The following is a 13,289-nucleotide window of genomic DNA, read 5'->3' as shown; positions in this document are numbered from 1 at the left end:
TGTCCTGTTCCCTCCTGCCTTCCAGTCCCTGCCCCAGGGCTGGTGCGCCCCTTTAGTCTTGTTCCATGGGACTGTTCAATCTTTGGCTGAAGGGGGAACCTCAGGAGCAACATCTTTACTGATCTCAAAGGGTGTACAGGGGCCATACTCTCAGGGTTTCTCCAGCCTCTGTCAGGCCAGCAAGCCTGGTCTTTTTTTTGTGGTTGTTGGAATTTTGTTTTATATTTTTCTCCAGCTCTGTCTCGGACCTTCTATTGTGATCCCTGTCAGAGCAGTCAGTGGTGGTAGCTGGGCACCATCTAGTTGTACTGGACTCAGTCTGGTGGAGGCCGTGGTAGATGTGGTCCATTAGTCCTTTGGACTAACCTTTCCCTTATATCTTTAGTTTTCTTCATTCTTCCGTGCTCCCAAAGGGATGAGACCAGTGGCATATCCTAGATGACCGCTCGCAGGCTTTTAAGACCCCAGACACCACTCATTAAAGTAGAATGTAGAACATATTCTTTATAAACTCTGGATGCCAATTGAGCTAGAGGTTCCCTGAGACCATGGTCCCCACAGCCTTCAGCCCAGCAATTCAGTCCGTCAGGTCCATGTGTCCTATGGAGCTACCATGGGCTTGCCTTGTACATGTTGTGCTGGCTTCTCCAATACCGTGTACTGCCTTACCCTTCACCACAGTTACCACTTGCCAATTGTCTATTTACTGTTTTTCCATCCCCACCCCTCACCTCCCTGGTAACCATCAAATATTGTTTCTTTTTTGTATATAAACCTTTTCACGACCACCCTATTTTTAAATACAAACCTGACCCGTCAGATCCTCCTGTCCCTGTCACCTGGTTTATTTTTCCCCATGACTTTCTAACATACTATATAACTTGCATATTCATTTTGGTGTCTACCTCTTAAGCTCCACAAAGGCAGGGCCTTTTGTCTTGCTGATTTCACTAACCCCAGCAGAGTAACCTGCCACAGAGTAGGTGCTCAATAAATGTTTGTTGATTTGAATTGCATTCTGGGTGAACACAGTCAAGGACTTGGGGGTAGTGGGCCTCTTGGTGGAACAAGTCTTGGTCCCTCAGAGCCCACTGCCTGCACAGACCTGGAGTTCCTGGCTGACAGATGGTCCCCCTGGAGGCAGGCTCCTGGGAGAAACCCCACCCCCAATGACTGCATGTGGAGGAAGGAGCCTCTTAAATCCTGGCCTTTCCTGCCTGGAGAGTCAGTATATCTTGGAGGACTCTCACTCTTAGTAATGACGACAATGACGAGAATAGTGCAGCTGCCATTTATGATTGTTGACCTTTATGCCATGGGTCTATGGTAAATGCTTTACATCCAACATCTCATTGACGTCTCGGATCGTTCTTATGAGATATTCACGTTATAAGGAGATCCGGTGGTGCCAAAGTTAAGCACTAGGCTGATAACCAAAAGCAGCTGTTGGAACACTTCTCAGCCGCTCTGCAGGAAAAAGGCCTGGTGGTTTGCTCCCCTCAAGATTACAGGACCCCAACCCAGAGAAAACCTTATGAGGCGGTTCTACCCTGTCATATGGGGTCGCTATGAGCTGAAACGGAATTGATAGCACCTAACAACGATTTTTTTTTTTTTAACAACGATAATCATAGCGACCCTAGGGGACAGAGTAGAACTGCCCCATAGAGTTTCCAAGGAGCGCCTGGCCGATTTGAACTGCCCACCTCTTGGTTAGCAGCCGTAGCATTTAACCACTACGCCACCAGGGTTTCCTAGGGTCGCTATGAGTTGGAATCGACTCGACGGCAGTGGGTTTTTGGTTTTTTAACAACGATAACAGCCATATTTTACCCATTTTAAAGAAGAGAAAACTAAGGCTTGGAGATGGTAAGTAGTAGCCCCATTATGCCCAGGTCTGGCACATAGCAGAGGTTCAATAGATGATGCTTTCCTTCCCTGCTCCATGTAAGGGTGGTGGGACATGGTTGGTTGGGCATGCAGGATGGGCGGGGGGAGGGGGGGTTCCAGGCCATGATGGCGCTGGACTTGTGAGAGCAAGGGTGTTTGTATCCCTGTCAGGAGGATCCTCCCTCAGGCAGTCTCTGCTTCCCTGTGGCACAGCGGCTTTCCGGAGGGGTGGAGTCTGGCTACCGGCCTCGCCCGACGTACAGCGCCTCGGCTGTCACTGGGCGCTGGCCACGCCCCTCCGAGGCTGCAGCAACAGCAGCGCTGAGCAAGGAGAAGCCCCCGCCGCCGCCGCCGCCGCCGCCGCCTCTCCCCTCCCCCCGCCCGGACCCGGAACGCAGCTCGGAACCATGGCTTCGGGCCCGGCCGGTAAGGGGTGCGGGCCGGGGGCGGGAGGGCAGCCCGCCCTCCCCTCCCTTGGCTAACCGGCCGCTCTTCCGTCTGCTCCACAGAGGCGGACACCCGGCAGAGGCTGCTGCGCACCGTCAAGAAGGAGGTAGGTGCCACCGGGGGCGGCGGTCGGGACACCCAGGGGAGCAGCCACCCGGGGGAAGGCTCTCCGCAGGACCGGTAGCCACTGGCAGCGGGGGCGGCCACCTCCGATATGGGGCTCACTTCTGTGGGTATTTACCTCCCGTGGGCCGTACACGGGTGAGTTTGGGTTGGGGGCCTAGGCTTGGGGAGCCTCTGGGTGCTTCTATGCTCTGTGCCTGGGAGATGCAGCTTGAAGTCAGCCCAGGTGGGGGCGCCCCTGGATGTGTCTAGGTAGGACCCTCACCTTGTGGAAGGGGCAGGTGGATGGTCCTCAGTGGGGGGCCTTCTAGATGACAAGGCCCTGGAGGACTAGCAGGGGGTGTGTGGGGGGGCGGGCCGTGGGAGGGCTGGATGGGGCTGTGTTAGGAGGACCAGAGTTCAAGAAAGGAGAGGTTTGCTTTGGGGAAACAAAACCGTCTCTCCCCTCACACCCAAATTCTCTGCCCTTCGTCTTTGGAGCTACCCCTGGAGCAGGGGACACCCTCCCTGAGAGTCCCTGAGCAGCAGGCTGCTCCGTTGTGGGCCTGTGCCTGGGCTCCCCTGGCGGGAAGGCCCCTCGCTCCTCCAGGCAGGAGGCTGAGAACCAGTTAGCGCTCAGCTGCCCACCCCCCACTCTCCCTGGGGCCATTCCCATGCCCAGTCTAGTTTAGGTTAGTAGCCAGTGACCCCAAAGACCTGGCAGATGGGGGAGAATTTATAGTGGTAGGGGGCTGGGAAAGTGTTTAGGAGCCTGGAGAGTGTGTGTGCGTGTGTGCGTGTGTGTGTGCGCATGCGTGTGTGTGCCCACGCCTGTGTGGGTGAGGACAGCAGCTGTGAGTTCATGTACGTGAGAGTGTCTGTGTATCTGCCTGGAGATATCTATGTGTCTCTCTATGGATTGTGTGTACGTGTATCTGTATGTGTGTGTTTATCTGTGCTTTTGTGACTACAGATCTGTGTGTGTGTATCTGTGTGATGTATGAGCCTGCGTGTGTATGCATATGTCAGTGAATGTGTGTGTATATGTGTGTGTATCAGTGAGTGTGTGTGTGTGTATATCAGAGTGTGTGTATTGTGTGATACACAAGCCTGTGAAGGAGTGAGGCTGTGATCAGCTGTGCGTCTACGTGTGTATCCACGTGTGTGTGTTGCGCTCCCCATGTTGCCCCACGCCCCTCAGCCTGGACTCCATCACTGCCACACCTGCATCATCTCTGTGCCTGTGAGCCCTCAGACCGAGGCTGTGAGTGCCTGGGGACCTAGGGTACTGGCCTGGTCCCTGTGCCTGGTTCTCCACATATGTGTGTGTGTGTCTGTGTACATGTGTTGAGGGTGTCAGCATCTGGTGGCAGTGCTGAGCGCCTAGGAAGCCCCTGCCCTGCCTGGTGGCAGGCAGCCCCTCTCAGTTCCTCAGTACCAGCAGGGGTAGCCATGAGGCTGGGACCTCTTGCTGAGCTTCTGTCCTCAGGGAACATGGGTGTGTGTATGTGTCTCTGTGTGTGGCGTGTCCCATTTTCTTGACAGATCAGCTCAAGGGCATTCTCACATTTCTGAAAAGGAAACATCAAGATGCATAGGATCCTTTAGAAAGACCAAGAAGTCCTCAGCCCAGGCCTGATGGGGACCTAAAGAAAACTCTGTCTAGACCTTCTTTCTGACAAAATGCACAGACCCACAACATTTTTGTGACCTTTTAGGCAGGAGGAAGTATGGACCCCCTAAAGCCTTTAGGTGAAGAACCTGCTGCCTTTATTCATCTCCCAACTAGACCGAGATGAAGTATATGCTCCCCAGGTATATTTTTCACCCCGGCGGCGGGGGGGGGGGTCTCTGTTTTTAAGGAAATGATTGATTGATTCAACTGGGGATGGGCTAAAGGGAAAAGGGGGTCTCAGCAAGGCCTTTGAGGAGGGCAGTGCTTCCCTCCACTTGGCAGAGCCATGGTGTAGGGTCCTGGTTCCAACTCTGGCACCAGCTCCCTTTATGCCCAGTTCAAGTTCCTTCCTCTCTCCAGGACTCAGTTTGCCCATGTGCAGATGGAATTGATGGTCCAGATGCCCTTCCATGTCCCATCCACATCAGTCTGGTCTGGGTTACTGCGCAGGCTGTGGGGAATGCATTGGCCCTATGGCCACAGGGCTGGGCCTGCATCCTCTCCCTCAGGGGTGGCCAGGCCTGGGGCTTGGACTGTGAGCTTTCTGCCTAGCTTGAGGCTGAGGCCAGTTCCTGATCTGAGGAACTTTTTGGCTCCTGCTTGGTGCTGAGGGGCAGAGGCAGAGCCTTGCAAGGCAAGGGGCCTCCAGTGCTGGTTTAAGCCAGGCTGTACAATCAGAAGGCAGGTTCACAGTTGCAAGGTGGTGGCTGATTCTAAATTCTGCATTTGCCAGGGCAAATCATTTTAATAATCAGAGCTTTCATTTACTGGGTGGTGGCTATGCACTACATCCTGTACACACAAGGATCTTTACAAGGTGGGGGGGTGGGTTGTCCCCACTTACAGATAAGAAAACTGAGGCACAGAGAGAGAAAATGACTTGCCTCAAAGCACACAGCCAATAAGGGGCAGAGCCAGACTTAACCCCAGGTCTGTCTGAGTCATAACCAAACTTTTTTTTTTTTTTTAATTTTTATTGTGCTTTAAGTGAAAGTTTACAAATCAAGTTGGACTGTCATACAAAAATTTATAAACACCGTGCTATATACTCCTAATTGCTCTCCCCTAATGAGACAGCACACTCCTTCCCTCCACTCTCTCTTTTCGTGTACATTCAGCCAGCTTCTTACCCCCTCTACCCTCTCATCTCCCCTTCAGACAGGAGATGCCAACATAGTCTCATGTGTCTACTTGATCCAAGAAACTCATTCTTCACCAGCATCATTGTCTATCCCATAATCCAGTCCAATCCCTGTCTGAAGAGTTGGCTTTGGGAATGGTTCCTGTCTTGGGCTAACAGAAGGTCTGGGGACCATGACCTCTGGGGTCATTGTAGTCTCAGCCAGACCATTAAGTCTGGTCTTTTTTTAAGAATTTGGGGTGTGCATCCCACTGGTCTCCTGCTTCCTCAGGGGTTCTTTGTTGTGTTCCCAATCAGGACAGTCATCGGTTATAGCCAGGCACCATCTAGTTCTTCTGGTCTCAGGCTGATGTAGTCTCTGGTTTATGTGGCCCTTTCTGCCTCTTGAGGTCATAATTACCTTGTGTCTTTGGTTTTCTTCATTCTCCTTTGCACCAGGTGGGTTGAGACCAATTGATACATCTTAAATGGCCACTTCCTAGTGTTTAAGACCCCAGACACCAGTCTCCAAAGTGGGATGCAGAATGTTTTCTTAATAGATTTTATTATACCAATTTACTTAGATGTGGCCTGAAACCGTGATAACCAAACTCTTAACCCCCAAACCACAGACATATCCAGTGGGGCATCCATGTCTATGCAGTTCTGGTTGGTTCTCGCCACAACCTCAGGAAGTGTGGGTGGAGTAATTTCCATTGTAAAAATGAGAAAATGGCAGCCCAGAGAAGGTAAGTGGTGTTTCAAGGGCACAGAGCCAGGGAGGGGGAACAGATTCAGGTCTTCTATCTCCACTCCCCTAAGTTCAGGGCAACTCAAGTTCTCACCCCCCAAACAGGCCTCTCCTCTCTTTCCCTTCCTTTGCCAACCTGTGTGGGGGGCATTTCTCCTTGATGTCAGAGACCTCTCTCCAGTGGAGAAATCTAGGATTCAGTCAGGTCTTCCTTCTTACACCCTCTGGATTCAAAGGATCTGCACATCCCTGCCTGTGACCGCCATTCCCAGAGGTGCCCTGCACCTTCTTTCTGGAAGGGGTGGTTTAACCATCAGCTTCTCTAGAGAATCCAGGCAGCTCTGCAAGCTTCAGCCCGAGCCACTGCAGCCACCATGGGGGCAGCAGAGGCTGTGGAACTGGGGGCTCTGTCCAGGGCTGACCTGGGAGCGAGTATGACCCAGCAATGTTGCAGCAAGGTGAAGGAGGGGCCTCGAGTTCAGCCAGAACTGGGTTCAAATCCTGATGCATTTATTTACCAAGGGCAGTTTATGTGCCAGACACTGGGCTGGGCTCTGTGGATAGAGCATAAGAGAAGACAGGCCCAGTCCCTGCCCTCCTGGCACTGGCAGCCCAGTGAGGGACACAGACCCTGACAGATACTCCAAGCAGTAAATGTACAATTACAGACAGTGCAAAGAGGTCTGCAGGGGGGCCCTTGGTGCCATGAGAACAGGGCAGAGGGAGAACTGTCCATGTGCAGGGGCCCAGGAAGTGATGTTGAAAGAGAGAGCTGAAGGATATCTGAAGGCCATTTAGGTGAAGGTTTGGGAGCAGGGGAGAGGGAGGGAAATCTATTCCTGGCTTGGATACTGCATCAGCAAAGGCTACGTGGCTGGAGGAAAAGGTTCCTGGGTGGTGCAAGTCGTTTGCAGCTGGCTGGTAACCTGAAGTTCAGCAATTCCAACCCACCCAGCAGCTCCCTGGAAGAAAAGCCTGGAAACCTGCTTCTGTAAAGAGTGTTGTTCTTGTTGGGTGCTGCCGACTCGATTTGGACTTATAGTGACCCAGTGTGACAGAGTAGAACTGCCCCATAGGGTTATATTGGCTATAATCTTTATAGGAGCAGATTGCCAGTTCTTTCTCCCACAGAGTCACTGGGTGGATTCAAACTGCCACACCTTTCAGTTAGCATCTGAACACTTAACTGTTTGTGCCAGCAGGGCTCCTTTCTGTTTAAGATTACAGGCAAGAAAACCTGATGGAGTAGTTCTACTCTATTACACATGGGTCTCCATGAGTTAAAATCAACTTGATAGCAACAGATTTCGTTTTGCTTTGTTTCGTTTTTTTTCTTTTATTGTTTTTTTTTTTTTTTTTATGTGGCTGGAGGGAGCTGGCTTGGTGAATCTGAGAAACTGAAGGATATGGATGTGGCTGGAGCACAGAAAGAAAGGAGAAGGATGCCAGATGCAGAGAAGCCTGAGCATGTGGTCATATCCTAAAATCAAGGGCAAAGGAGTGAGGAGGACATAGCAGGGGAATATGGACAGAAGTGGAAGGAGCTGAAATTGCAGAATCTTGGACAAGTATCTTTACCTTTACGTGTGTCTGGATTTACTTTATTCATAATAGGGATGAAAATGACTCATCTGGCAGGATAGTACATGTGGAAACACCCACTTGGTCAGCCTGAGCTTCTCCAGGGCAGGCATCTGATTTTTTGTGCCTTCCCAGTGCCACCGAGGAAAAGCTGGGTTCAGGGTGGCCTCCAGATGATTTCTTCCAGTTAAATCTTGCAGCTCTACTCGGACTTCTTCCTTGCTCACTTTGCCCTCCCTCTTTCTTCTCCTCCTCCTCCCCTCTACCCCCTAATTTTGTTTTGATTCTAAGAGCTGAGCAGGGACTGGCTTCCTGTTGCCATGACGACTGTCACTAAAGGATACAGCCACATGATGCCAGTTGGTAGCAGAAGCAAAGTGATTAACTGCCTTTTTTTCATGCCTCAGGGCTGGGCCTGGGAGGTCATACAGCCAGTCCATGGAGCAGCCTGGATTCACACCCCTGTGTGTCAGAGTCTGAAGAGAGGGCTCGTGACCGCGTACAGAGGGAAGTGACAGGGAGCTGTGAGCTTTGCTGAGAGCCCAGAAACATGGCTTGGGGTCAGGTGTGTGGGGACGAGGGGATGAGGCAGGAATATCCATTTGTCTCAGCTTGTGCAGGGTTGTGAATTTCAGGCTGCAGGGTTTGGACTTGTGCTAGCAGGTAGGGGGAACTATAGAAGATTGAAGGAACCCTGGTGGTGCAGTGGTTAAAGCTCTCGGCTGTTAACCAAAAGTTCAGCTATTGGAAATCAGAAGCTGCTCTGCAGGAGAAAGATGTGGCAGTCTGCTTCACTGTAGGTTTACAGCCTTGGAAATCCTATGGAGCAGCTGTTCTCTGTCATGTATGGTTTCTAGAAGTTGGAATCAACTCGAAGGCCGTGGGTTTGGCTATAGATTTATGAGCAGGGGAGTGCCTTGGTGTGAGCTGTATCTCAGTTTCGAGTGGCAGCCGGGGCCAGGACAGACTCTTTTCTGCCAGTTCTTAGAAAGAAACTGTTTTCCTCCTTCTCTCCTTTCTGCCCTCTCTCCTCTCTGTCTCTCCTCCCTCCTTTCCTCTTTCCCTCCTCTCCTACATATATTTATTGAGCATCTACTGTGATCCAGGCACCGTTCTAGGAGCTGCAGACTGGGAAGTGAGCACAGCAACCTCGTAAACGACGTGCTCCCATGGAGCATACAGCCTATTTGGGGGACAGATGTATAAATAGTAAATATACATTAAAGGCTCCCTGGTGGCACAGTGGTTAAGCGCTCCACTGCTAACCAAAAGGTCGGCAGTTCAAACCCACCAGCGGCTTTACAGGCACTCCTGTTAAGATTACAACCTGGGAAACTATGGGGCAGTTCTACCATTTCACACGGGGTCACTATGAGTCAGAACTGACTCAATGGTACCCAACAACAACAAATATATACTAGAGGTAGGAGGGGATACTCTGCCAGAGGAGGTGGCCTAGGGAGGCTCCCTGATGAGTGATATGTGCTCAGAGACCTGAAGGAAGGGAGAGAGAGGGTGCGATGGAGACACCTGGGAGAAGGGTGTTCCTGGCAGAGGGAACAGCATATGCAGAGAATCTGAGTCAGGAACAAGGAATAGCAAGGAGGCCAGTGAGCCTAAAGTGGAGTGAACTGGGGAGAGGAAGAGAAGATGGGGTCAGGGAAGGAAAAGGAGGGGGATCATGTGGGACCTCGTGGCCGTAGAAGACCCCTGTATGTTACTAGCCAGAGTAAGATGGTAACTATGGGAGGATAGTGAGCTGGGGTGGACGTGAACTCACTTCTGTTGTAATAGGACTGCCCAGGCTGCAGAGTGGGCAATAAATTGTAGGGGAACAAGGAGGTGGAGCAAGGATACCAGGTCATCAAGCAAAGAGGAAACTTGTCTTATTCTTTGCTGAGGTTTCAATTCTCTGGTGGAAATAACAGCCCCCCTGTGCCGAGTAGGGGTTCCAAATACGCCTTCAGATTGGATGAGTGCGAGAATGCCGGGCGAGGTATTCCTGGGCTCTCCGTGCCTACAGGAGTGACTGCAGTGTTTGTGCGTGCTGAGTTTGCAGGCTTGAGACAGCAGAGACTCTCATGAATAATGCAGCCCTAGCCTCCTGATATGGTTTGATGCTTTTTTCGGGTCTCTGGCAACTTGGCTTCTGGGAGGTTTTCATTGTTGTGGGCATTGGCAACAGGCCTGGGCACCCTGGACTGATGTGACCAAGGTGGCAGGAGGGGCCCTGGCTCTCTTGCTCAGTTGGGCCTCCCCTGCAGCACCCTGGTGGGATGCTCCTGGAGCTGGTGGCAGCATTTCCTGCTGGTTGCCAGATCAGAAAGTGCATTCCTGTCACCCCCATGGACCCACAGCTGCTAGCTGCAGACCCCAGGACTAGAAGTAAGGAGACCCATCCCTACTCATACCAAACATGTGCAGCCCCTGGTAAGTCCCTCCTTCTGGCCCCATTTCGCTGCTTCCCAAGTGCTTTCCAAGTGGTTGGGCAGCTCCAGATTTGAAGAACCTCAACGATCTAATTTGGCCAGTGTCACTTTCTGAGAGCCTAATCTTCCATATTTGTCTACACTGAACCTGCCAAGTCTGTAGTTAAGATTTATTGAAACTCAGTAGCTGATAAGACTTTTTGGGAGCCTTCACTCCAGTTAAGGAAAACAAGGGCTGAACTAAGCCATTCTAATGGGATAAAGACTTTTTAAAAAACAGCATTTGCTGAGTGTTTTATATGGATGACCTCATTTAATTATCTCCACGCCCCATGAAGAGGATAAATCACCCTTCTTTATAGGTGAGGAAATCGAGGCACAGAGAAGTAAAGTGACTTGACCAAGGTCACACAGCTGATAAGAGGTGGAGCCAGGAATCGAACCCAGTCCTCAGACACAACATTTGACTGATTCCTCTCTAAGGTAGGGAAGAGGTTCTGGTTCACCCTGTGTGTATTTTAAGCAACCAGCTGGGCCTGTCATTTCTTAGTTTCATGCGGTGTTCAGGCTCCCCACATTTGGGCTCCCTTCCAGACAAGGAGGTCATGCAGGCTCTAGAGTCTGTATGTGTGTGTCTTCCTCTTCCCTGAGGCTGGGCTCTGTGGAAACGGGGCGTGTTGCCAGGGGAGCCCAGCCCTGAGCAGTGGGCAGAGCACCGGGAGAAAGCCACTGGTTTCCAGGGTGTGGGCTGTAGATGTGAAACACGCAGGCCGCTTTCTCTGGGAGTGAAGGATGGCAGTGGATTGTCTCCACTGGCGGCTGTACGTTGGGTGTCAGCTGAGGGACCTTTATACCCAGATACCCCAGGTGGATGCTGCAGAATCAGGGACTGGGGAACCTCCTCTAGGGGCGCCTGAGACACCAGTACAGGGCAGAGGCAGGAGGCCCATTTGCAGGAATTTCATTCTCAAGCCTCTTCTCAGGCCTTCAGACTGTTAGGGAACAATGCCTGGCACCTATTTATAGTGAGCCAGTAAACGATTAACTGGAGCCAGGCTGTCAGTGAGCTGGCAGCAGCCGAGTTAGAGGCATTTGCTTCTCCTGCCGCCTGCCCAGCTGCTTTTAGGGTAAGCTAAAGAGAGGAAGCAGAGCGAGGATTTTACCGACACTGAAGATTCACAGGCTATTGCTTTATTATTTTATACCCCCTCCCTTGCCTGCTTGCTCCCATCACAGGGGACTTAAGGACACTCTCTTGTGTGTTTGCTTTTGATGTCTATGCTGGGGTGCTGTGCTAGCCAGGATGGAGGTGTGTGGGCCTGAGGGGTGCGGCATGTCTGTCCTGGGACTGTGCATGAGTGAGAGATTCCAGAAAAGGGAGATCTTACCCATGTACAGGTATTTGCTGATCTCCTGAGTGCCCTGTACTGGGCGCTGGGGACACAGCAGTGAGCATGGCAGGGGGTCCCTGCCCTCCTGGAGCCGACTGTCTAGAGGGGAGCGATAGACAGTGAACAAGCGACAAAGAGAACATATGATGAATTCAGAGATCAATAAGTAAACAGCAACGGGAGAGAGAAAGAATATGGGGTAGGCCAGAGTGTAGGGCAGTTGACTTGGGCAGTTGGTGTGGGCTTCTCTGAGGAGGTGACATTTGAGCTGATACCTGAGTGATAAGAAGAGCAGGTGTGCAAAGGTCTGGGGAATGGCAGAGGAAATGGCGTGAGCAAAGGCACTGAGGCAGGAAAGAGCTGGCAGCATTTGAGAAAAGCAGGGGGAGAAGGATTGAGGAGGCCAGGCCAGGAGAAAGGTAAGCACAGTGGATGGAGTTAGGTGTGCTGGGCCTTGCAGTCCAGGCAAAGGAGTTTGGATGTTATTGTAAGAGCTATGGGAGCCAGTAGAAGGGTGTGTATGTGTGTTAGTCATCTAGTGTTGCTATAATAGAAATACCACAAGTGGATGGTTTTAACAAAGAGAATTTTATTCTCTCACAGTCTAGTACGCCAGAAGTCTGAATATAGGGTGCTGGCTCCAGGGGAAGGCTTTTTCTCTCTCTGTTGGCTCTGGAGGAAGATCCTTGTCATTGGTCTTCCTTTGGTCTGGGAGCTTCTCAGGCGCAGGGACCCCGGGTCCAAAGGATACGCTCTGCTCCTGGTACTGCTTTCTTGGTGGTATGAAGTCCTCAACTCTACTTGCTTCCTTTTCCTTTTATCTCTTGAGAGATAAAAGGGGGTACAGGCCACATCCCCTTACGTTGGATCAGGGAGGTGACCTGAGTAAGGGTGGTGTTACAATCCCACCCTAATCCTCTTAACATAAAATTACAATCACAAAATGGAAGACAACCACAGAATACTGAGCATCATGGCCTAACCAAGTTGAAACACACATTTGGGGGGGGGGACATAATTCAGTCTATCACTGTGTCTCTCTCTCTCTCTCTCTGTGTGTGTGTGTGTGTTGGTCAGTCATGTTAGCACTGACCCCAGGGGCTGTTTCCAGCTGTGGACCACCTGGGCAGAAAGCTGGGGCCAAGAGTTATGGGTGGGAGGAGAAAGGCTTCCTTGGCTGGAGCTTCCCAGTAGACCAGCTTGTTTCAGCCCAACAGTCTGAGCAGGGATTGGCAAACCATGGCCGATGGGTCACATCTGGCCTGCTACCTGTGTTTGTTAATAAGGTTGTATTGGAACCAAGCCACACTCATCATTTACATGTTATCTATGGCAGCACCAGAGAGAGACAGATAAACACAGAGACATACAGAGAAGGAGACACAGGCGTACAAAGACCATATGGATACACACACAGAAAAACTACCACAGAGAAAGCAAGATGGAGAGAGCAAGAGAGGCAGCGAGCAGAGGTGGAGGAAGAAAGAGAGCCTGATGTTGTGAGGGAACCTGGGGGTCTCTAGAGAATTTTTTATGAGGGCTAGAAGCGTGTTTTCCTACTGGTGGCCTCTGAGAAGGTCACTGGACCCTCCTCAAATGTGGGCCCCCAGCAGGTCCCCTGAACCCTTCTCTGGTGCTGGAGGACCTTGAATGTTCACACAGCAAGTGTTTTGGGTGTCCTCCTAGGTGAGCTCACCAACAAGGTGGCCTGGAAGGTTGAGTGGCCTGAGGGAGCCCATCTCCCACGGCCTAGAGAGTCCCAGGAGGAAGTAGTAGGTAAGGCTTCTGAGCTGACACCACCAGTCACCTTTACAAAGGCCCCAAAGTCCATTGCAGGTAACCTGGGCTGAGGGGGAGGGGCAGAGCATTTAGAATGAGATTCTGAGCAGGTTTGCTGAATCAA

The 13,289-nt window shown here is 51.4% G+C and overlaps 1 protein-coding gene across 9 annotated transcripts in view; it reads left to right on the top strand.

The window, feature by feature from the left end:
• The first annotated feature begins 2,234 nt into the window (after positions 1 to 2,234).
• Positions 2,235 to 13,289, top strand: part of SGSM1 (small G protein signaling modulator 1) — a 98,811-nt gene continuing 87,756 nt past the window's right edge. For 3 of the 9 annotated variants that reach the window (XM_064272534.1, XM_064272541.1, XM_064272538.1), the window contains exons 1-4: positions 2,242 to 2,316; positions 2,400 to 2,443; positions 4,158 to 4,254; positions 10,358 to 10,478. Coding sequence is in view for 2 of the 9 variants with exons in the window: in XM_023559298.2 (XP_023415066.1) it covers positions 2,298 to 2,316; positions 2,400 to 2,443 (63 nt within the window). In the remaining 7 variants the exon portion in view is untranslated. Of the gene's footprint in view, positions 2,317 to 2,399; positions 2,444 to 4,157; positions 4,255 to 7,355; positions 10,479 to 13,289 lie in introns of those variants that run through there. The other 6 variants (XM_023559298.2, XM_010598773.3, XM_064272535.1 and 3 more) reach the window with 5 other exon arrangements.

This window comes from Loxodonta africana, chromosome 19, assembly GCF_030014295.1.
Source record: "Loxodonta africana isolate mLoxAfr1 chromosome 19, mLoxAfr1.hap2, whole genome shotgun sequence".
In the NCBI taxonomy this organism is placed as follows: Eukaryota; Metazoa; Chordata; class Mammalia; order Proboscidea; family Elephantidae; genus Loxodonta; species Loxodonta africana.
Note: the sequence above shows the minus strand (reverse complement) of the source record. Positions and strands in the feature narration are given on the sequence as shown.